This window comes from Semicossyphus pulcher, unplaced genomic scaffold (genome assembly GCF_022749685.1).
Source record: "Semicossyphus pulcher isolate SPU_LCO1_2020_fin unplaced genomic scaffold, fSemPul1.0.p SCAF_16, whole genome shotgun sequence".
In the NCBI taxonomy this organism is placed as follows: domain Eukaryota; kingdom Metazoa; phylum Chordata; class Actinopteri; order Labriformes; family Labridae; genus Semicossyphus; species Semicossyphus pulcher.
Genome location: NW_027211670.1, coordinates 23,835,591 through 23,860,960, shown reverse-complemented (window position 1 = coordinate 23,860,960; position 25,370 = coordinate 23,835,591). Strand labels below are relative to the sequence as shown.

The window sequence follows — 25,370 nt, the reverse complement described above, 5'->3', positions numbered from 1 at the left end:
CTTTTACACAAAAATGAAATGATCTTTTATTTTTGAATGTTTTTTTTACATTTGTGTATTTTCTGTGCATTTTTACACCTTCAAATACATTAAAACGAAATACTTTTGTTTAATTGGATCAACATAATGGTAATGTGCAGTATGTGCAAGTATTCATGTATATATATACAAAGAATCTGAACTAAGTCAAAATAAGGTACTTTTTAGTCAAGTCACAGTTAACATAGACTCTGGTTAGAATAATTTTGTTCTGTATGAAAAACATAAATCAGCTACAAAATAGCAGAAACTGGACTCTGACAAGACGACACAGCATGACCTCAGTGTAGCTCAGACAAACTTCGCCATTGCTTAATTTCATGTGCACACAAATCAAACATATGCGGCCGTATTTCCGATGTTCCTTGAAGGTATCAGTAGTTGGGTTGTGGGAAATGTAGGCCATTCTTAATAACTCGCTGCTCTCTTCTGCAGTGTAAGATAAAAGCACAAGAGGGAGCCACACTCTTCACTTTACTTCCCTCTGCGTACATTTACCATTTTAATTTAGATGTATTTATCCGCAACAACGTTCCTTGTAAATCTATCCACTGATAGAGTTTAACACTTCCTACCTCCACTTTTCTACTAAAACGCATATTTGGGGTAAAAGGAAATGAAATACTGAAAATTATGATTTATAAAAAGATAGATAAGATAATCCTTTATTGATCCCCAGGGGGGAAATTCGGGTGTTGCAGCAGTACAAAGACATAAAAGACATAAAGTCAGTAAATATAGTATTAAAAATAAGAATATATAATACATAAATAAATAATACATTTTTATTTGATTAAATTCATTAATTAATTTTGTTTACAGTTAAACTACATCCAATTGGAGAACCTAAAGCGCAATATAAAAACGTTTAAACGACTAAAACGTTGCATCTTCATTGAAAACAGTGTAAAAACGTTTAAAACTAATGATCGTATGATATATTTGGGATGATACTAAACATATTTAAAACATTTGTATTATTTATACAAATAATACATTATATATTGTACATATTATTCAATATGTATTATTTATCTTTCTTTTAGAATTACCTGCTCTGATGGGATACGTTATCTGGAAACCGCCTACACTGCAAGGTGCACCAGTTGATCATCCTGTGAGAGCATCTTCATTCATCGGTGAGCCGAGAACCAATGAGAGACGGGTACTCTCACACTACTGGCTTCTGATTGGTTAAAGGCGAAACAGGGCCGTTCCATATGAAAGGCACACGCGCGTGTGTGACTCGAGTTCATTCATGTTTACATTTGTAAGGTTACGTTTTTGCGTCAAACCAAGACTTCAACACGCCGGATAACAACAAGATTTAAAACAGAGGTTGTTTAGTTCATTTTTCTGACCGGGAACAGGAAGGAGACGGTTTTTCTTCAGGTAAAGTCACGTTTACGGCGTTTTCCCTCGTTTAAAAATTGATTGTCAAGTCTCTTGCTAGCTAGAAAGAAGTCAGCATTCCGTTACCATAGAAACAGCACGGTACATATAGCATAAATGCTAGCTCTAAGTCATGATGTTAGCTTAAAGTAAGGCTTGGTTTCGTGTGTTAAACCTCAGATACTGACTTACCTAAATATTCATATAGTTTACTTAATCAGTGATAATGAAATAGACACGTTTTTCTTTAAATGTGGCTCCTGGTCTCAACGTATAAAGTCGTGCTGTATTTAATTATTACGGGATACTAATTAAGTAGTCATACTTACGAACAGGAGTGGAAGACGTTTACTTTTACTTTGGTAAAACAAGCAATACAATAATGATTATTTCTTTACTTTTGGTCTTTTTAATATACAACTATGTCTTGTATTTTATACTGATTTGATGTTTTCAATATAAAATCAGGATCTGAAAAGTAACAGGTTACTAAACCTGTAAAAAAGATGTAGTGAAGTAAAAGGGTCAATATGTTCTTCTGAAAAGGAGTGGAGTGGCAGCAGCATACAATTGGCATTAATGTGGCAATGTTAATTTAGCCTTGCAGTTGCATAGAATTCAAGACATTGCATTGGACTACAATTGCAAATTTAAAAAAACAAGAGATGGCAGTAGGTGGAAGTTGTATGTAGAAGGATTTATTTTTGCATGTAACCTCAAGTGGTTAGAAATCGAAGCCCGAAACTTCTTCTTTTTTTGCTAATAATGTTGAGCAGTATTTAAAAACATTTCCAAATCATTAAGAAGAATCGCATATTAAATTCTCAAAAGCTCTATTTGTTCACAGATAAAACTACTCCACAAAACTGGTCCTGATTTAACACACCAAGGACACTGTGTTTTATAAATAATAGCGTGAGCACATAATCTTTTCCCAAGCGCGTTTAATGTCTCTATAAAAATACACCACTGTCACATTAAATTTGAATTGCATTGCTCTGTAATTGAATGAGAGCTCATGTTGCCCATGTAACTCTCTCTCACACACACAGACACACAAAAGCTTTGCACAAACACACAGACATGACTTTTAATAATTAAATTCAACAGCTGATATCAGTGCTGGAAGATTAGCGGGTGATCATTAAAGCACTATAAGGATGATAAAAGTTAGACAAGTGAGTGTGGAAGGGTGTAGCATGTCAACTAATGATTAATTAATGTTGATTGATTGATAAATAATGGAAAAAATCAGCACTAGATTGTCGAAGAATTCCAGTTATTTTTCCACCTCGTTATAATCCACTCTTGTTTTATCAGACTCATACCTGGCTGTCATGACACCTGGAAAATGTTTGTCTGCTTTCTGTTTCGCCAGCACTGCCTATCCTCCATTTTTAATGTCTGCAATGCTAGACTAAGCTTCAACTGGAGGTACTCCATTTCAACTTGGCTAAGGAGATAGATGTCCAGCCTGTTCACTTACACCTCACAACGCTTTTCAGCACTGATTTAAATTTAACAACTCGAGGTGTTGAAAAACACTTCTCCTATTTCAGCCAACAAATATCAGGGATTATCCCTCTCTGCTCGCTCCCCGCTGAGGTCCACCGCTCATTTTCTGTCCATCATGTCAGGTGGGATCAGGTGTTTTGTCCCTTCAGCTTCTAATTGGTCACCAGATCCACCGCTGGGCCTGTTGCAGGAGTGTGTAAGTCAATCTGAAGCGAGCCATCCTTGTGTTGATACAAATCTACTCTTTTTGTTTTTTCAGAGGCAGACGGTGCTGAAGGTCGAGATGTGGCTCATTGGTTTGTCTGCTGAGGAGTGTGACAGCGTCCTAAAGGACTCTTGAGACCAAGATTTTTGTGTCAAAGGGGCGTAAAGGAAGACAGACCGTGGCATCTTGCAGCACTATTGTCCTCACATGGGCGTAACAGTGGAGGTGAGTGAAAGCTATTTAGTAAGTAAAGTAACTCAGGTGTCAATATGAGGTTCAAATAGCTGAAACTTACCTAGGATCTGCAGAGTGTGTTTCTTAGACTCTTCTCGAATATTTACATGTTTTTTTATTACCAAACTAGTAAGCCAAAAACATAGTGCACGGTTGTGTTTGTTCAGTGTAAGACAGAGGAGATCCAGCAATCACAGTCCATACAGACAACAACACATAACTTCACAAAATCTAAGTTATGTGGACGACCAGGTGTGTCATTGTAAAAATGCATTCCACACATTTTTTGATTAGTATGTTTTGTTCACATCATTCATATCAAGCGAGGTGAAATAAATAAGGGATTTAGCCATTAAAGCTAAATTTACAACCTTTTTAAAACAGCTTAAATGATGGCTGAACATTGATAGCTTAATTGTTGTTGTATCAGACTGCATTAGTTTGAGCTTGGTGTTTCTGAAACTAAAGTGAATGTGAGTTGTGCAGAAAAGCCTGGCTCAAATATATATGACAAGGCAAACAGAAGAACTTAATGTAATCGTGATTTTGGTAATAATTAATAATAACTTGGTAATTTTATTTGTGTGCCTCTGTCGCTAAAATGTTGCTAAAGATTTCCTGCCTTCCTGTTTTCTGTTTCATATTTAATTGCTTTGGGTTTGGGACTGGGCAAAACCATCAGTTTTAAGAAATGATATTGGGCTTTGGTGACTTATAATAAGTCATTTTGTGATTGCATCATTACAGACTAAACTATTGGTAATTTAATAGAAATTAAACCAAATATTAGTTGCGGCTTTAATATTTGTTTTTTCTTCCTTTTTATGACATTAATTAAAACAGACATTTTAATGCGTAGTGTCTTTAAAAACTGTCTTCAATGCCTGTAATGTTGCACAAAAAGCTTTTAAAGTAAATGAGATGATAGTTTATGCCAGCATAGCGTGTCAATTTGTTGTTTGAATGTTGAATGGTATGTAATGACACTAAGCAGTTAACAAAGTCTTTCATACTGAATCCAGTAATTGTTCACTGAGGACAGGTACACAAAGGTGTTATTCATGTACCTGTAGTTGTTGTTGCACACTGAAGGAGAACCTCCGAGAAATCCTTTGCGGCGCTGTAACCGTATCCGTCTGAGGTCAGCGGGGCGTCTCGGCCCAGTGTAAAGCTCACAGTTCAGGCTCAGGATTATCCAGACCGTTGGATCAGAATACCGTTACCTGGCACCATAACCTCCCACAGTGTAGCCGGGGTGTCCCTCCCTACTGCCATCACAAACACCCCCCTCCGTAATCTGTCACGATCACTATTAACTTGAACTCCCCTTCACCCTGCAAGACACCAGATAGGAGGCTGAGGTGAAGAGCTGAGACGCTGCTGTGATGACTGCTGGCTGGTGTGCTCGGGTCAAAGTGCAGACAGACTTTAACAGAAGAACAAGTCTGAATTTATCCTGATAAACCTGTAGATCTTTAGCCTCTCTAGCAACACGGCTTTAAAGAAGCAATGTTCTTTATTACTTTAAATATCTCAAAAGCTATTAAATAGATGCCATAAAATTTATAACAGACTCTAAAGTGTCCCACAGGACGAATCCTCACAACTTTAGTGATCTGAACTTTTCATGTAACGCCACCATGAGGTTGTCTCGACAAGTATTTGATCATCTATGATAAAATTTGGTCAACATTAACTTGACCTTGAGGAAAAACCGTAATAACTTACACACTCTATTATGCCAAAGAACAGCTGTTTTTGTCAGAGGTTTATAGAAGAGTTGCACATAAAAGAAAATATAAATGATCACCATCTGTAATACTCTTACCACGGACAGGCTCCTCATACAACCCCACTACAAATAGTTCACCTGTAAAAGTCATCTAGTGTCCATCAGACTCAACTGCCACTATTTTTTTGGTATTGATTTTTTTTGGCTTTTGCCTGTGTTAGAGAGGACAGCTGAAGAGAGGCGGGAAATGTAGGGAGGAGAGAGAGTGGGGGATGACGTGCACCAAATGACAGACCGGGAGTCGAACCTGCGACCTGTACATGGGGCGCCTGCTCTACCAACTGAGCTAAACCAGCACTCCAACTGCGCTTTTTTAGTGCTAACAAATGTTAGCATGCAAACATGCTGTGGTCATTATGAGCATGTCATGCGGATAAATGGACTGTACTTATATAGCGCTTTTCTAGTCTTGCGACCACTCAAAGCTGATGGCAGAGGCTGCTACGTAAAGTGCCCAACAGTCAGTCAGTACTAATCCCAGTTCAGTGTCTTGCCACTTGACATGGGAATGCAGCCGTCAGGAATCGAACATCTCTAGCTGCTGAGCCACAGCTGCCCCTATAATATTAGCATTTAGCTCAAGTACAGTCTCACAAAGCCCCTAGCATAGCTGTAGACTCTTGAACAAATCCATACTACATACTGATTAACTACATACTGTCATAGTTTACTGTATTAGAAGTTAATTTCACCATACTGAACCGCTTTATTCTAAACTGACGTTACTTGAAATATGTATAACTGCCAATTAAACGTCACAAACATAAACTAAATGTTCTTGTCAACTTTGTTTTTAGAAAAGATCTTTCTGGAACAGTTTCAACATTATCTAAATGTATTTGTTGTTTTTTCCAGCTGTGAATGGTAAAAACATTTTTTGTGCATTGCATTGTGGGAGATTTTCCGCTAACTGCATGCTCAAATCAATTGTTTTTAGTCTACAACCTGTCTGAGTGTACTTGTTTTTGTTACTACATACTTTAAACCTGCTTTAAAATTAGCATGAAGTAAGGATTTCGTGCACGTTGTTTAATGTTGTTTGTCTATTAATGAGAGTACACGTCACTCAGGATGAAACATCTCAGCCCAGAGTGGTCACATTTTAAAAATGCTTTATGTGTAGACATTATATACTAGGAAGTGTTGGAAAAAGGATGATGCACGTGTTGTATTAATGGTGACACTACATTAAACATACCAAACATGGGTTGTGCTGCAACCTGTCACAGGAAGATATAAAACATGAGGACTGTTTTCTTCTTAGTCAGGAGTTACAAAAAAGGAAGTAGTGCAAAGCAGACCTCCTTACTCTTAGAGTGTGGCTGAACATTGTTGAAGAGAAATATGATATTAAAAGAGTGCTGATGAAAAATTGGCTGCTCAAAAACACAATCATAAGGACATTAAAACACCTGAAATCAACCTTTAAAGAAGAGAAGGCGGAGATATTTTAATGCTTGTTAGTATTTTGAGTACTTAGAGTTTTGTAATTGAGTATATTGTAAAGCAATAAAAGTTTAAGCTCTGTTTGTTGTTAGCCTTAATCCCCCTGGCTGTTGTTGCACTTTAATCCACTATTTGTATCCGTGCTGCCACAATAACTCTTGATCGGGCCGTGCGACAGTGTGCTGACAGCCAGAGCACTCACCTGATGAGAGAAATGGAAACGGAAACATGACTCCATCCGTGCACTTACAGCATGTACTCTGTTCTGTTTGACTGGATTTCACTGCGAGGCTGTACAGCACATCCTATTAAACATAACATTTAAGTTAGGGATAAAATTAAGTAGCATAAAACCTTTCTGTCTACAGGATCACAGCAGCTTTTTGTTTGTGTTTGTGCTCGTCCAGGATGGGTCTACCTGTGGACAGCCCAGACAGAAGTGATGCACATAAATACGAGCAGCACGGAGAGGGGGAGGAGGGCGAAAGCCAAACTGAAGCCTGCACCCGCATCCCACCGCCCATCAGCAAGAAGAGGAGAAAAGGCAAGAAGAGGTACTTTACTGCTGGATCTCCTCTATTTGTACTCCTGCAGTTACATTACCTGCGAGCACCCTGACAATTATGATTTTATAACTTTGTCCTGGAGGCTCGGAAGTTTTTGTTTCCTCACTCGTCCTCATTATCTTGAGAAAAGGAAGATGAGCGTATAATGAGGCGTTTGTAGGACCTTGCAGCAAAGCAGATGTCTGTCCCTCTCTCTGTGTCTCTTCTCTTCCAGATGACTGTGGATCAACCTCGCCAACTGCAAATATGAAAGTGGTACGTTTGGGCCAAAACACTGCAAATCATGAGTGTCTGTTATTCTGTTATTAAGTGCAGAGATCCATATCATTCTACACTTAAGTCATGTATGAATACTTGGAGGAAAACAGAGACTGTAGTAGAACAGTGGGAAGCACCTGATAGACTTCATGGCCAAAAGTATGTGGACACCAAGGGTACTTTTATTCAACTAAGCCTGAAATGAGGTAAAAACCTCTTGAGGGCAGAAAGTGTCTAAAGTTAGGAGACGACAGCTCCTATAACTACTTCAATAGAATAACAACAAAAATGTAGTACATAAAAGACATGCGGTCCTGTAAGTCAGTAAAATGTATTTATACAGCGCCTTTCACAGACACAGGTCATAAAGGGCTTTAAAAGATTATACAACGTGCAAGTGTGTGAAATAATAAATTATCACGTTACCTCCAGAGCCAAGTAATAAAAATAGACTGCAAAACTGCGGATGTGTTGCAAACAGGTAAACCCAAACACCTGTATAAACAGGTATGTTTAACTTAGTTAAATAGTTACATAGTTCAGGTGCTATAAACTCAAAGCTCGATCAACTTGGGTGTTTTTTTTTGTTTTAAAACTTTTATTAACATGCTACACACACATAGGCCCGAAATACACACATGCACAAACAGGCATGCGCCCTGAGCAGTGTGGGATTCAGTGCCTTGCTCAGGGACACCTCAAGTGCCCGTGAAATGACACAGCACCTCTCCAGCTAGCGGCCCCAGGTTCCATGCTTGGTCCGTATCAGGACTTGAACCAGCCATCCTCTGGTTCTCAAGCTTGAGTCCCTACAGGCTGAGCTAATGTCTACACAAAATAAGGCAAATACAGACATTAAACACACGGTGAGAGAACATTTGTCGCTCTTTGTTACATGGACTTGTAACAGGCTTACAATGGGACTAAATAATAATATATAGAATGATCTGCAGAGGATTCCAAGTCTGCGGAATAAAGCAGGAGAAGGCTTCTTTTCCCAACTCAGTGCAAACCTTTGAAACCTTGTAACAAAGCCCCTGATTGACAAGACTGCTGTAGGTCTGCATCAGGAGATTACATACTGTTTATATCAACCAACCTCAACAAGGAAACTCACTGATACAAAGCAAATCCCTTCAGCAACACTGAACAACAGGTGGAAAGCCTGAAAGCAGAAGAGTGGAGGCTGATGTAGCAGCAGATTCATGCTAATGGTTTTGGAAACAACGAGCAGCCACGTAAGGGTGTACGAGTTAAGTGTCCACATAGTTTTGGCCATGTAGTGTATTTAAAATGTATACTATTTGTTCTGGTTTATCCATAGATCCTGGATGAGTCCTTTTAGCAGAAAAATGTGCACTTGAAAAAGAAACATACAAACTAATCACACTGCAAATACCACTTCCTGTTTGTCCGTCTCAGTGCGTCGTGCTGCTCACAGATATCGGCTCAGGGAGGCAATGGAGGGTGAAGACTGGACGCTGTTCTGGACAGACTGCTCCGTGTCTTTAGACCGCGTTAAGGACATGAAGCGTTACCAGGTATTTCACTCACACACACTCACACCAGACACATTACCGCCGTCATCATTGAAGGCTAATTAAACTGAAATCAAACATACAAATTAAACAGAAAATGAAGCGTGGGGGGCTCGTCATTCTGCTCTGTCAGTTTGTAATATCCTTATGTGTAATTTAATTCTTCTGCTCGATGTGCCTGCTCACAGACTAATAAAAGATGTAGATTTCCATTGAGATTATGAGACTGTGTTTTTCTTCAGGGCGCAGTATTCATGGCTCATAACAGTTTTTCAGCTCAGGTAATCAGTTTGTGATCTAAGTGGGTAATTTAGTGCAGGAGCTATTCGGCACCAACGATTCTTCACTGAATTAATAAGGCGGATAGGTTTATTTAGTCGACTGCTTGCAATATTACAAATTAAAACACCTTATGAAATACCTGTGGCGACAGTCCTTGCTTACAGAACCCTTCCCCTCCTGTGGGTCTCTTGTGTCGTTGCAGAAAATAAACCACTTCCCAGGGATGAGCGAGATCTGCCGCAAAGACTCGCTGGCAAGAAACATGAACCGTATGCTCAAGCTGTTCCCCAAAGACTACAACATCTTCCCCAGGACGTGGTGCCTTCCTGCAGAGTCAGTGTGCACTCTACTCTGTGATTTCCTCTGTGTAGTTTTAACATACTAACTTCTGTTCTGATTGCAGCTACAGCGACTTCCAGGCTTTCACCAGGGCCAAAAAGAGCAAAACATACATCTGTAAGCCAGACACCGGGTGCCAAGGCAAAGGCATCTTCATCACCAGATCGAGTAAAGACATTCAGCCGGGAGAGCACATGATCTGCCAGGTTTACATCTCCAGGGTGAGGGTCTGTTTAAACAGCATCACTGCAGATACACATGCAGGTGGAAATTTACAGGTGTTCTTCATTCTCTTCTCAGCCTTTCATTATCGACGGGTACAAGTTTGACTTGAGAATCTACGTGCTGGTGACGTCATGTGACCCGTTCAGCATATTCATGTTCAAGGAGGGGCTGGCTCGCTTCTGCACCACCAAGTACAACGAACCGACACAAGGCAATGTGGTGAGACTCTAAACTCGAAGAACTCAACATCCGGTTCAGGCAGGGCTGCAGATTTTTAATATGCAGAAGTTCCTGTTCTTTTGGAAAGTGCCACCAATCAAGCAGGCGCTTTCTTGGGGGGTAGAACAATGACCCTGGTCATCCAAAGGTTCCTGGTCCTTGGGGAAAGCTCCTGCTGTGGCTGTAGTAAATTACCATAACATCCAACAGAGCTTCTCAGACAAAATATAAGAAATAGATATCACTAAGACCTGCACTAAAATGCCACAAAGTAACCCTGGTTGTGTACAAATAAAGTAGAAGAGTAAAGCAGGGAGCTGCAACATTTAGAACAACCAGGCCTGCAGTTTAGGATTAATTTCAGTATTGATTATTTTTTGATTATTGGAAGTAAATATGTTCACAATCTCCCAGAGCACATGGAAAGTCAAACACATATTATCTACCTCAAGGAAAACAGAAAAAATCTCACATCAGAGAAACTGAAATCGAAGAAAATTTGCTGTTTTTACTTCTGAAACTACAAATTCTGAAACTATTGTTAAAGGAGGACCTGCCTGACGCGCCTCGCTGTAGTTTGTAAACAACTTTTACGTTATTTACCGTTATTTGCTGATCAGCAGCCAGAACGGATTGCAGTTGACACAGTTCTTTTATTGATTTCTCCATAAATCCAGGTTCATATAGTGAATTTCCAATGCACACCCTGACAGTAAACTTACTACCTTTGTTTGTTTGGCTGGCTGGCTGGCAGGCAGGCCTAAAAACAACCAAAGGCAGTTTAGCTGCTCTTTAGCAGGAGGCACAGACAAAACACAGCAATATCAAGATGAAACAAACAACGCTACAAACAAACGGACGGCGTGATCAGACACAGCGGCCCAGCGATCTTACAACAGTGCTGCAGTTGCACAGCAACACCCACAAATCACATTTAGATGATGCCACAACAATCCCACTTTTGGCTCCTACAACTATTATTGAATTACTAAAAATGTTGCAGATTAATTTCTGTTGATTAATCAATCAATATTTTTTTGCAGCTCATATTGCATCTTGCAGAGAAATACGCTAAGCTCATCAGGCAGGCTCTGTCTTTTTCTGTTAGGACGACGTGTGCATGCATCTCACCAACTACTCCATCAACAAGAACAGCGAGAACTTTCTCCGTGACAAGGACACGGGTAGCAAACGGTAAATACCTCCACAGTCATCTTACTGCACTTCATCTACTGCATATTAAATGCTTTTTTGTTTGTCCTCCAGAAAGCTGTCCACCCTGAACAAGCTCCTGGAGTCCATCAGCTGCAACACAGACAAGATGTGGAACGACATCGAGGACGTGATCATAAAGACTCTGATCTCAGCTCACCCCATCCTCAAGCATAACTACCACACCTGCTTCCCCAACCACACCACCGGCAGCGCCTGCTTCGAGATCCTGGGCTTCGATGTGCTGCTGGATCACCGGCTCAGACCCTGGGTGCTGGAGGTGAAGTAACATGACATCATATTTTGAATATCAAACATAAATGTGAATATTTTGCATCATTTTTACACACATTTCCCTAAAATTCAGTCATATTTGGGATCTTTTGAAGCTCAAGGATCTAGATTTCAAAATAAAAGTAGTTTTTAATGAGGTTCAGCGTGTTAAAACGTTAATGATCCTCTTTAGTTTAAATAAATCAGTATGTTTATATGTGTGCGTCCAGGTGAATCACTCCCCGAGTTTCACCACCGACTCCCAGCTGGACCGCGAGGTGAAGGACGCGCTGCTCTTCGACACCCTGGTTCTCATCAACTTGGGCGCCTGCGACCGCCGCAAGATCACCAAAGAGGAGAGACGCAGGGTGAAGGACAGGCTGCAGCAAAACTGCTCCAGAGAGGCCAGGTAGGGTTCTGTCATTCGCTAATTATATGTGATTTTTCCTGCGCTCCAAGGTCACACTCCCACACCTGAATGATGTTTGTGTGTTCTGCCACCAGGTCGGAGGAGCTGCGTCAGTGCCAGGCAGCCACGGTGGAGCAGATGGAGAGGTACGAGGCCAAACACCTGGGAGGCTTCAGGAGGATCTACCCCAGGGAGGGAGCGGAGAAATACGACAAGTACTTCAAACACAGCAGCTCGCTCTTCCAGGAGACGGCAGCGTCCAAGGCCAGAGAGGAGTGTGCCAGGTACCTGCCGCCATCATACAGTACAGGAAAGAGCTGAAGCTGTTAGTGATGCACGTGGATCCTTTTCTATGTGAAACTGTAAAAAGTGGGTAAAGGTGGAGAGTGTTGATAGTTGTAGAAGGTAAAAACGTTGTATCGCGTATACAGGTGCGTCAGGGAACCAAAGAAATTCAACTTGCCGCTAAACAGCAGCCATATGAGGTTCTGCATCCTGACACAAGTGGTAGATTATGCTGAAGTGATTAAGAGTTAATTAAGAGAATATAAATTAACAACAAGTAGTCAGAGTAAATATGCATTTGTTGCATTGATGGCCTATATCAGCACATAGAAATGTATCATCAAGGAGCTGCAGGTTTCTTGTAGTGCTTCCTCAGACTCGGGTTAATTTGTCTTTTAATTAACTTCTGATCATCTTTTAAGAGTTAAAGTAATTATCAAGCTGAATATTTGGATTGTTATTATTGTCTTTATGTTTTTTATACTATTTAATTCACTATCTTTAGTTTTTCGACTGTCACCTTAGACTCTGAGAAGTTGCCATGCGTATTCTTTGCTCTTTTTGGCCGTATAATTTACTAAATAATGAACCAATTAGCCGTAAGCTTGGGTACATGGTAGCTCAATCTGTAGGGACTTGGCTTGGGAACCGGAGGGTGGTCAGTTAAAGTCCGGGTACAGACCAACCATGACAGTGAGGCTGGTAGCTGGAGAACTGCCAGGTCCTTTGCTGGGCACTGCTGAGGTGTCCATGAGCAGGGCACCGAATCCTCCAGCTGCTCGGGGTGCATGTCCATGTGCAGCCCCCTCACTCTGACATCTCACCATTAATGCATTTTGGGCCGATGTGTGTGTAGCATGTTTGTATTAACGGAGTGAGAATACGTTATTTCCCCTCAGGGATTAATAAAGTACACCTTCTTCTTCTTCTTCTTTGTCTTCTTCTTCTGCTTCGTTGTCTTCTTCTTCTTCTGCTTCTTTGTGTTCTTCTTCTTCTGCTTCTTTGTCTTCTTCTTTGTCTTCTTCTTCTGCTTCTTTGTCTTCTTCTTCTTTTTCTGTTTCTTTGTGTTTTTCTTCTTCTGCTTCTTTGTCTTCTTCTTTGTCTAAATCCAGGTCTCTCTGCATCCACTCAAACAGATACTGTGGAAAAACGGCTATTTACATAATAAAAACAGATTAAGCGTTAAAGTTCCCCTTTACTTGAACTCTCTCCATTTTTCTCTTTCTTGCTTCTTTATGAATTTTCAGCCTCATTAGCTGAGCTTGTTTTCACATTTGCCTGGAAGGCAGATTTTCTTTGAGTCCCATTAAATCTCAGCTTAATATGTGAATTTATAAACAGGATTTATGACTTCAAAATGAGTTTGGAGCCAATTATGATTCAGAAGACAAATAATACGAGCATGATGTGAAAACTTCCTCGTCACAAACACTGACTTTAAGTTAGAGACATCGTATGTGCAAGCTCGACATATCTTTGTATGCAAAATCCTGACCGTTAAAGTACCTAAATCTGTTGAATAAATGTAGTTACTTAAAATCTGTACTAAAGAACAGTTCTTGAGTAAATGTACTGAGTTACAAGTGGCTAGATTGAAATACTTTTTTAATGTATTTCTCTCATTTTCATCAGTATCATTGTTACTTATCTGCTACAACAATTGCATGGATTTATTTAGAGGTAAAACATTTTCTTTGTGTCTTCATGTGTTTAGACAACAACTGCAGGAGCTGCGTCTGAAGCAGGAGCAGAAGGAGCGAGACCAGAGAGGAGGCCGGAGGAGAGACTTGCAGGGGGAGACGGCAGGGGAGAGAGTCCAACCACAACGACGAACACAAACACAGCCCCCCATCTCAAACTATGACTCCGACCTGCAGCCGGTGAGTTTCCACATGTGACCACAAGAGGGCGTTAAACAGCCTCCGTGCTGTGATGGATGGTTCATATTCTGGCTGACCCCTTTAGAATAAATGTACTTTTACACAATTTAAATAAAGCTAGAATAATATTCCTGCAGATCATTTTTATTTGATGCCTCTTATTTCAAATCAAAATATATTTTATTGTCAAGACAGGAGAAACAAACAGTGTTATCAAGGTTATTCACTGACAGTAATTGCTAATATATTGTGAATGCACAAATAGTGAGGCAATAAAAACAAATTGAATCAAATGTTTCTCTGCAGCCGCCTCTGTCCGGTGTGTCGGTGGATCCCGAGGCTGCAGAAGTCCAAGAGGAGGTGGAAGAAAGAGAGGAGGAGGAGAAGGAGACAGACGAGGAGGAGGAGGAGAAGGAGACAGAAGAGGAGGAGGAGCAGGAGCGGGTGGACGCGCTGGTCCGGAGGAAGAAACTGCTGCAGGACCTGGGAGTGGTGGACCAGATCCACCAGCTGCTGAAGGGCCGGAAAGGAGGAGGGGGGGTCCTGCAGGACAACAAGGACGCCGGCAGCCACCAGCAGAATAAACAGACGCATCCGAGACAACAGCAGAGCAAGGTGAGACACAGATACAGGTACCACAAGTGCTTATTCATAACAGCCAACATGATGTAGTTTGAGCTAAATGATCCTAACTTTGTTTGCTTGTTTGTGTTTCAGCTGGAGACACAGTTTCCTCCACAGAGGACAAAGCAGCAGCCCTGTGCTCCGGTCCCTCGACAGGTACCCCAGGATAACACCGGTCCAATCTAAAATAATCCAATATTATTTAACTAAATGTGGCTGTTTCAAAGGAATTACAATCATGTTTCCTGAAAAATCAAAATTCAGATTCATTTACACAAATAATGTCTCGTTAGAAAGACATTAACTGCATTTAAATGCAACAGTTTTCCTTTAATCTCTTTGAACAGAAAAGAAAACCCTGCTCGTCCTTTCCGGTCCTGTTCACGTCACAATTAATCGATCCCAGACCTGCAGCTACATAGTTTGATTTGCAGATATCTACTTAAAATGAATTCTTATCTATTCCAAAGTAAAGAAAAGAAAAAACCGTAATTGGGTTGCAGTTTCAGACTTAATTTTAGCGCTGCAAACTAAGGATTATTTTAATATCGATTCATCTGCCAACTATTTTGTTGATTTCTGGTTCAACCTGCAGCTCTGGAAAAATTCAGACACCACTGCAAAAATCTGTTTTCTCTGGTTCTTCTATTTAAAAGTTTTTGTTTGTGTAAAATGAACTTGAGTTTTATTGTGAACAACATTTCTCTCTTCTCCCAAATCAAATATTCTCATTCGGGTCTTTTTTTTTGCAGAAAATGTCGACTGGTTAAGAAACCAAAAGATGTTTTTTTCAGAGCTCAAATGAAGCAAAGAAAACAAGTTCATGTTGACATAAAAGAATGTTTTAACTCAGGACGAGTTCACAGATCAATACTTGGTTTGTAATCTCAGCTCTCATGCATCTCTGCACGCTCTCCTCCAGTCTGTCACAGAGCTGCTGGGTGACGTTAGGCCGCTCTTGGAGCAGCTCGGCTTTGTTTGATGGCTTGTGAGCGTCCGTCTTCCTCTTGATCACATTCAGAGGTTTTCAATGGGGTTCAGATCTGGACTGGGCCGGCCATGACATGAAGAGAGAGACGCTGATTTAAGGAACATTTAGAGCGGTCTCTTATGTTTTTTTCCCCAGAGATGTTAAAACAAACATTTTCATACACATTTCTGAGCCCATTTTAATGTCTTGGTTTGGTCCGATCAAGAGTTCAAAACCTCAGGACATTAATTTACAGTTATACATGAAAAAGAGAACCTGGGAATTCTCCCATTTGATAAATCAGCAAAAATCTGCTTGAAAAATGACCGAATTTGCCACCAATTATCAAAATAATGGCAGATTTATGTAATTTTGACTTATAAATAAATCAGATTTTCAACTTTTCTTGTAACACAAAGAATATTAAACTTTTCTGCAGGATTTGAGAGACATATGCTTAAAAGCTAGTCTCTCTAAGAGGCCGAGCAGTGCATCTTGTATTCCAATACAAACTGTATCTCTGAAAGTGTAGAAATCAACAGTATATGATGTAAATCTATATTCATGCGTTGGTTTTAAATGTGAATATTAAATGTAAATCACACACAGCTCTATGATGGATAAAAAACAGTCATATAGTAACATGAACAAATGTTATCCTCTTCATAAACAGCTGAAACTGTCGGTGACTGTGAGCCGCCTGAAGGGCGTCGTGCTGAATATCTCTGATAATTTGCAGCTAATTAAATCATCATGAAGCAGAATTAAACTGACGTAATATCCCTGCCGTGTCGCAGCACCTCCACTCCCACATGACTCAGCTGCGTGTTTGGCCCTCGGTGGACCAGAGGAGCCTGAATGAGTCCGGCTTCCTGCAGACCGAGAGCCACAACCGAGCGGCAGAGATGCGCAGGACCATCAGCGCCCAGAGGATACACTGGCCAGGTAAACACACCTGCACACAGGACGCTGTGATTGGGCAGAAAGGCTATTTATTTATGTCTTTTTTTTTCCCTTTGGGTTTTCTTTAGAGGATTACAAGCTGCTTCTGGCTTTTTTCTACAGCAGTATTTGTTTTATGTTTTCTTTGTAATAAAAGTTACCTAAAACTTTTGTTCTGCTATATTAGAAAAATAAATATTACTGTAAGGAAACAAACTCATTTAGTTTCAAGTGGAAAAAAGTGTTAATATTCAATAATTACATTTTTAAATACTTACCTTTAAACACAGGACATATTTAAGATTCAATAATTAGTTTGTGGTCTTAATTTAGATATATATTTATATATTTTAATATAGTTTGTCTTGTTTTCAATAAGCACAGTTGAAATACTTCCTTTCTGTTACTGTCCTATAACAAAGAAGAATCTAATTTAACTTAAATTATTTAGTTTTACTTTTAATTTAGGTATAAAATTTTGATTATTATGAGTTTTTTGTCTGAGTAGAATTGTCTGAATTGTTTATTTTAAAATCATAAAGTTTCCAGTGATTTTAAAACAAAAATCAACAAGAGACTTGAATTGAACTTGACAGCCTGTTTGTTTTTTATTAGATTTCTCCAACATGTCAGATTTCTTCTTCTGTCTCGTCCTCAGCCGGCAGCTCTCTGCCAGCGAGGCAGGACAGCAGGAGCAGCTCCCACACCACCTCCCTGTCCCGTCCCAGCATCCCGCTCGTAAACCACGTCCCTAAAGGAGGCCTTCGCTGCACAACCCACACGTCCCACGACCCCGCCGCCCTGCAGAGCCTGTTCGTCGTCTCCACCCGCGCCCCCCTGGTCCGGAGGCCTGGCTTCTCTCACATGGGCCGCAACTCCTCCCGCAGAGCCCCCCAGCACGGGAAAGGGCAGTGAAGAGAAGCAGGAGCGGGGAGTCCAGATTTAGGCTGTGTAGACCTTCAGGAGCTGAGGAGGACTGGAGGTAGAGAGGCCTTTAAAACTGTGAAAACACACAAACACACTGTGCCTGATGAATGAGACTGCAGTTTACTCTGCCTGCCACCACAAAACCTCCACAGACACAACATGATGGCTTTTTAACTTTCCTACCCGCCGTGTGTTTGCTCACATGTGTAATGTTCTGCTCTCAGGATGAAACATCTCACACACACCTAAACAATGAAAACATAGTGCCAAAATAAAAGCAGAAGAACCTGATTCCACATGAACTCAACCTTTAAAGATTTTATCTAACAAACTCAGATTATTGGGTTTTGATGGGAGCTGAAAATGTCTTCAGAATGTAAGTGCTTTAATTTAAGATTAAACCTTAGTTTAAGTTTAAGATAAACTGGGGGGTTATATAAACAAATATATAAAGGCCTTCTGCTTCCTTTTTCTCGGACATTTGATTTGCAGTCCTGTATGGATTTTTTTTAACGCACTGATGGAAAATAAAACTTTTTTTATGTGACTTAGTTTCATCTTTGTCAGGAATATCTTACATTTGTGGATTCTGCAGGAAAAAGCATGTTAACAATTTTTTTAATTATATTTTAAGATACTTTTTTATTATTAGAATCGTTTTTCCTGCAGAGTTTTTAATTAGTGTTGGAGAATAAATTCACTGCTGTGGTTTTATTTTGAAGCTCTTCAGTTGGATAAAGAGGTCGTAAAGTTTTACAACACCTCTGCATCCGGTGTCTTTGTTTTGGTCGCAGACTGAAGACAAAACGAGACAAAACTTTCAACTGATCGACCCAATGAGGCGAAAGGTCCAAAGCATCACGAGCTGCTGCGTCCTGTAGGAAATACAGGCCACGTTTAATAAAGTGTTCAGAAACAGCTGGTTTAATTATATAATTATAAATAAATAATGCACCGGTTTAAATGTGTAAAAATGCGGGAAAGGCCTTAAAGAGATCAATTTAAAGTCTGATTTGAATCGACAGAGATTTTGTTAAATATATTTTATTATGAAAGGCCTCCGCCTGCAGAGCAACGAGACTTTGGAGTAAAATAGTGCAAAATTAAAGGGAAATTTTCAGGCCTACACACACAGCTTTCAATAAAAGGCCTAATTAGCTTCATTAATCTGAGATGATTATAAAATAACAAGTAGATCAAAAGATAAGGCTTTTATTTTGAAAATAAAGTTAAACCCGTAATTCTTAATCTTTTTCTTTTTCTTTTTTAAATCTAAAAACACTCATTAACGGACACGACAGTCCCGTTGTTGGACTTTGTGTCTTTTGGAGGCCAAAACGAAAACCACACGTGAGAGCGGAGGAGGACTGTGCTGCGTTCAAGGAATTTATGGTTTTATTGCGTCTATAAATGTCGGAAATCGTCGTTGGAAGTGGAAATCAGCAGCATCCAGACTGAAAAGGACCTTTTGAAACAAAGAAAACGGAAATAATAAAAGAAAAAATAAGAGAATGAAGAATTTATTTAAACTAAACGACTTAAAGACGGTAGTTTCATTTTGTCCTGATAATCTGATTAAAAGAAAAGTTTTGTGACCTTAAATTCCCCCCAGGACTTGAATCAGCCTGAACACGTCTTCCATCTTTGGCCTGTAGTTTGGTTAAATCCATCTGCAACGACGAAAGGAAAAAAATCCTCCATTTTGAGATCATAATAAAAATCTTTAATGCAAAAATCTAAAACCTTGGACCCAAAAAATCACCCCAAACATCCTCGTTTAGGGATCTATTATTCAGGTGGAATTAATTTAAAGAAATAGATCAAAGCAGGTTCAGGATTTAGGGAGATTGGAGCGAAAAATGTTCAGATTGAAGCTCTTAAACATCCAGATGACACCACAGTTGACAATAGGAAGCTGTACAGACCTTCGAGGCTGGAACAGGACCAGGTGCATGACGCACAATGTCACCCTCACTCTCCCACATCCTCACACTTTCCCTCCTTTTTCAAAAATCCTGCCTCACATTTAAACATTTCAGGCCTTGGAGAAAATAAAGATGGCGATGGGAAAGCGCGTCTAAAGCACAAAAACGGCGGCTGTTTATGAAAATTTACAACTTTGCCATGGAAGTTTACGACTCGCGCGGCTCGGGGATTGGTTGCTGGCGGTCATGTGGACAGCAGGAATGGGAACTTATTTCCCATGAGGTTATATTGCAGCTGCTGTTTTTTCCCCGCTCATTCACTTAACAGTAGTAACACAACCTTTTTCTTGGCTCTTTGTAAATGCAGTGTTGTTTTTGGGAAGCACGCGGCTGTTTTCGTGCGTAATTTTACCCCAAAGTGGGCGATGGAGCCTGCGCGCGGTGCCTCCTCTCTGTGTGCGCCATGTTAATGTGTTTTCTTCTGGCTATATGTGCGTGAAAATGAGGGATCATCACACTCCTGGATGCTGGGATTACTTTCAGGACATCACTTGAGCAAAGTGGGGAATTTGGGGGGAAAGCACCGCGAGGAGGCGAGAGCAGCTTCTGCAGGAGTGGCACCCACACAGCGGATGATGGATTATCAACAAAGGTAAGGGCACCATGTTTCTAATATGCCGGCGATTATCTGAGCACAAGTGCGCCGCTGCTGCGCTGTTGTGGCTGGACTGTCACTGTAGGCCTGCTGTTTGGATTACAGGAAATAAGATCATCAGTCTTTAAGAAATGGTGATTATCCTCCATCCAAAGCGTCTTTTTCCTCCTGCGCTGTGAGAGAGATTCACAACTAGTTGCTGTTTTGTCTGTTTTAACCCGTGAGATGCTGCAGCGCCTCAAACAGAGGAGAACATTTGGGTTAAAATTAGTGTAAATAATCCAAAACGATCCGTGTTTGAGGCCTTACGTGCTGCTAATGATGTTATACAATCAGAAGAGCTGCAGGCCAGACAGGCTCGTGTCTGATGGTGATGATGTTGACGATGATGGTCACACAGGGCCTGTTCTGATGCTGAGGCGTAATTTTCTTAAAATTCTGCTAAATCTACCTCAGTTTTACTTTCTTATCGATTTCAGATTATTTCATTCAAATTAAATTGTTTGTTTTATTGTGAAAATCGCGTCAGACGTCCTTTTGGTTTGTTATTGCGCGGCGCTGTCTCTCCATCGAGCTGTTTCGCGTCTCTTTTATCCAAATATTTAAAGTCTTTCACACATTTTTGCTCTTTTTGTGGCATATTTCTGATTCTTCAAAAACGGCAGAGTTTAAAATGGACGCGTTTGAGTGTTTTGTTGCTTTTCTGGCGCCTCCGCAGCGTTTTCCTGCCTCTGGTTCGATGCTGCGGTGTTTTGCTGTGATGTGAAAACGTTGGTGTTTCTGTGTCAGAGCTGCTGTTTGTTTCCAGGTGTGAGCAGCAGCTGTCAGTCTGCAGAGGCTGCGGCCTGCTGGAGGACTGATGTCGTTTACTAACTGAATCCAAATAATACGAATATTTAATACAAACATTTAAATACAAATGTTTTCATAACGGACATTATCCAAACACAGATGTGTAGGCCTGCATGGCGCGCTACGTGTGAAGCAAAAGCGAAGACGATAAATATGAATATTTTATTTTTGTTTAATCTTTTTAATTCAAACAAGTTTTATTAATTCTAAACACTGTAATAACCAGTCACATTATTTTAACACTTCAGCGCCCAATTCGTTGTTTTTATTTATTTATTATTTCATCAGGTGACTTTCCCAAAGACGAATTTAAAGGTAGAAATTGTCCTTATTAAATTATAAGAATCATAAATATGAGAATAAACATTTAATGTAACAAATTCAGACATTTTTAACCAAGAAAATCCTGAAACATCGTTTCATTATTTATTTATTAAATGCTTTTTACGCAGAGCAGACTCTCAAACTGGAGGTTATTAATTATAATAAGCTTATATAACTTAATCGATACATAATGAAACAAACAGTAACATTAAAGAACATTATGATATTAATAATGGAGCTATAATGAGGTAAATCGATCTGCATACACCTCCAAATACTACGTTCAAAATATTGGATATTGATTGGTGATTAACACTTATACTTACACATTTGTTTTAATTGGTTATTAGTTTACTCTTTATCACGGGGGATGAAGATGATGAAGATGATGATGATCTGTGCACAAGCGCGTGTCCTTTCTCCTGCTCTCTGCACGTCCTCGTGCACTTCAGTCCCAGACATCAGGACGAGCTCGCACCTTTAAAAGAATGAAAACCCAACATTACTGAAGCTCTCGTCTTCTTTTAATAAACTATTTATAGATCCTGATTATTTAGATTTCCTGCTGCAGGTCTGAGAACAGTTCATGAGTTACAGCGGATTATTGAGCAGGGTGGAGGAGCAGGCTGGAGGCAGAGGAGGAGAGAGGAGAGGGGGGGATGTTCGCTGGTGTTTTGTGCGTAAATGGAGATAATGCGCAAAGTGTTTGGCATTTCATTGCGTTTTTATTTTGTCTTTTCTGCATTGTGTGTGTATGTTTGTGCGCGTGAGGGAGAGAAAGAGAAGTCTGCCTGTGCTGAGTGTATTTGCATGAAACACAAAGTTACCACACAAACATTTCTCCTACATGTATGTTGTTTTTTTGGATTTTATGAGCAAATCTGTGAGCGTGTGCGTGAGCGTGCGCAAAGCCAGGACAGGCTCGAGCGCTTCATTTCGATTCACCGGGGACCCCTGCGCGCAACAAGAGCCCCCCATGGGTGCAATAGTGCAAACACAGGCTGCGGTGATTGGCCAGAGGTTGATCAGATGGTACACTTCCCCTCTGTATTCAGTGGCACCTCGCAACCCCCCCTTTCAGCAAAAACCAAATCTCGGATAAAGTAATGGCAAAACCACTTGGACTATAAAAGACAACAAATCATATTCCTCCGGAGTATATACACCCCGTTGTCCACCCAATGAGTTCCTATTTTGTTAACTCAACTTTTCCCGTGTCTCTACCGGGAGGACAGGACTCTCTCCTGGGTCAGATACCGTTATATTCCTCGGGATACACCGATCCGTTAAGACACTACTCCAACGCGGCCACATATGGAGCCGCCAACATGCAGGACAAGGTTTACCCCGCGTCCTACTACCAGCAGACGGGCGCAGCTGCGGCGGCCATCTACGGCCGGGCCAGCGGCGGAGCGCCCTGCGACTACAACCCGGTCGGTACTTTTTACAAGGACGCGGAGGGCTCGTGCGCTTTCTCGAGCCGCGAGGAGCAGCCTCTGTTTGTCACTCAGGAGCATCAGCAGCGCAAAGCGGAGTGCGCGGAGCAGACTGTCAGCATGAGCAGCAGCCTCGACGACAAGTCCTCCACCCTGATCTACCCGTGGATGCAGAGGATGAACGCCTGCTCCGCCGGTGAGTACAGAAGCGCACGTTTTCACTGTGTTGTTGTCACGCAGCCCGGAGGTAAAAGAGTCCCGCGCTGCGTGATGGAGTGAGCGTCCCGAGCCTCACAGAGTTACCTGACAGCTGCGCAGAGTCTTATACTCGCACTGATTTTAACTTTACGCACAGAAACATCAAATAACCTGAGTTTTAGATGATCGTTAATGGATCTTTGTGCGCCTTCAGGGCTTCGGCTGCTTCATCATCATCATCACATAGATACATACACGATCACACATGCACACATACGCGCACGCACACACATGCAGACTTGGCCTACACCATCCGAGCTTCAACTTAAAGCTCTTACAGTTCCAGGCACCTTCAGACTGAGCCTTTTTTGACGTTCATTAAGTATAAACATTTTAAATGTCCAGAATAAACACACAAACATTTTAATTTGACGTTAAAAATCAAAACACAAAACCATGATTGAAGCTCTGCTCGTTACTGCGCAGGTTGATTATGACTGTACACCTTTACTGTAACGTTACAGAACATTACACTGCTCTTATAAGAGAGGAAACGCACCATGAGGCCACTTTTACGCACTTACGCATTGTACACATTACTGGCTACATCCAAGTGTAGCTGCGTTAATGACATCATTTAGCAGATTTTTCAAAATAAAATGAAAGTAAAGCTGATTGTTAACTCACTATGATGTGTGATATGGACATAATGAAGAATCACTGATAGAGAATAAATAGAAATTAAAGATTAGATTATTTTAAAATGTTTATAAGCTAGTGTGTGCCATTGTGAGGCGTTTACGCACCTATAGGAAAAGGCTGCTAAAGTGGGAAATTGAAAAGATATGTACAACAAAGTAAAGTTTATTACTACAGCATATTTATACACAATAAAATATTCTATTTGATGTTATAATACTTTGATTTACAGTTGAATTACCTCTATATTGTATTTTCAGACACGCGCCTACAGATTTCTGCACTGTCAGGTAGATTTTCTCCTACACTTTGGAAAATCACTTCACACGAATATTGAATTATTAATCGATGATTTTTTTCTTTATTTAATGTTCCAGGTCCGTTTGGCAACAGTGGCCGCAGGGGCCGACAGACCTACACCCGCTACCAGACTCTGGAGCTGGAGAAGGAGTTCCACTTTAACCGCTACCTGACCAGGAGGCGCCGGATAGAGATCTCGCACGCGCTGTGCCTGACGGAGAGACAGATCAAAATCTGGTTCCAGAACCGCAGGATGAAGTGGAAAAAGGAGAACAAACTACTGAACCCCTCAAAGACAGCGGAGGAGGAGGAGGAGGAGCAGGCGGAGAAAAAGAGCTAAAAGGACACTGAAAGAAAAGAAAGAAAGAAAGAGAGGCATGTGTGTGTTTGTGTGCACACTCCTATAATAACATGTATCATTTCTTTGTAGATAAAGTGCTGCGAACCCCACGTTAGAAATAGAGACTTTATTTCAGTGTGTGCACGGTGATACTGTCTGCATTAGGTTTTAAAATCAACCTGTCTGTCCTTGTGCTCGTGTGTTTATTTAGGGGACTATGCAAAAATCCGCCAAAATGTAAATAATTTTTAGTGTCTAGTTTTTGAAAATGTTGTTACCTCATCGACTGACTTTGATTTCCTTGTTTTTGTCCCCTCATGACATTAAAAGAGGCTCAGTCCTTCTCTGGTGTACATCTTGTGCTGTAGTTGTTCTATAATAATAATGATGATAATAATATTAATATTAGTCTATAGGCTTGTTGTTTACAGCTGTGCCATCCACATTTGTACAGATGTTACATGTTATTTATTGTTGTTCACCTGTGTTCGATGCACATCTGGATATTGTGTGCAATATTTTGTTTAGGAAATTGTACATAGAAATAAAGGCTTTTTGATGTATATTGGAAAATCTTGTGGCGTCATTCATGCTCCAGAAAAAGCTGCGTTCACTTTTATTATCATTATTTCTATATATATTATTACAGGGTGCTTTTGGAGTCAAAATAAGCCCATAAATCGAAATAAAATCAGTGTAAAGATTAAAATAATTTCCGGTTTAAAGCTCCGCACGTTAAACTGCCACTCTCCTCCCTGATAAGTGCTGTTATGTGCTACCTGAGCCTTTTGTGGCCTACATTATCAGCGTGTTACATAAATGATGGATGACTCCGCGGCCTGACAGCGCGTCCCGGTGGGAGCAGTACCGCAACTGTCCAGAAGATGGCGCTCTCTGCCTGCGCGGCTCTCGGGGCGCAGCGGGGAGGCACCATTGACTGGAGCCTAACGACCATTATTTCGTCATCATTTGTAACCATGGAGCATGAATTACCTCTTGAAGTCATCAGTGAGGATTTACGACTGGTCAACAAAGGCACGTGATTCCCGAACGCTCTCCCATATTTGGC

At 40.7% G+C, this 25,370-nt stretch overlaps 2 protein-coding genes across 2 annotated transcripts; both read left to right on the top strand.

Moving 5' to 3' along the window:
- Positions 1-7,031: 7,031 nt before the first annotated feature.
- ttll6 (tubulin tyrosine ligase-like family, member 6) lies at positions 7,032-17,560 on the top strand. Its single transcript, XM_069664207.1, is given in 15 exon segments — positions 7,032-7,177; positions 7,404-7,444; positions 8,870-8,988; positions 9,470-9,600; positions 9,671-9,827; positions 9,907-10,050; positions 11,159-11,244; positions 11,317-11,542; positions 11,766-11,944; positions 12,040-12,228; positions 13,944-14,109; positions 14,416-14,724; positions 14,827-14,889; positions 16,501-16,648; positions 17,304-17,560. Coding segments are annotated over 15 exon segments (2,361 nt in total).
- A 4,949-nt stretch (positions 17,561-22,509) lies between these two features.
- On the top strand, positions 22,510-24,301 carry hoxb6b (homeobox B6b). Its single transcript, XM_069664605.1, has 2 exons — positions 22,510-22,960; positions 24,039-24,301. Exons 1-2 carry the CDS (start codon positions 22,510-22,512, stop codon positions 24,299-24,301), a joined length of 714 nt encoding a protein of 237 aa, XP_069520706.1.
- Positions 24,302-25,370: the final 1,069 nt, after the last annotated feature.

Bases quoted from the DNA above. Each gene is read 5' to 3' on its own strand.
- hoxb6b (XM_069664605.1), top strand. From the start codon at position 22,510: ATGAGTTCCTATTTTGTTAACTCAACTTTTCCCGTGTCTCTACCGGGA. The intron at 22,961-24,038 runs GTGAGTACAGAA...TTAATGTTCCAG, and splicing joins GATGAACGCCTGCTCCGCCG to GTCCGTTTGGCAACAGTGGC.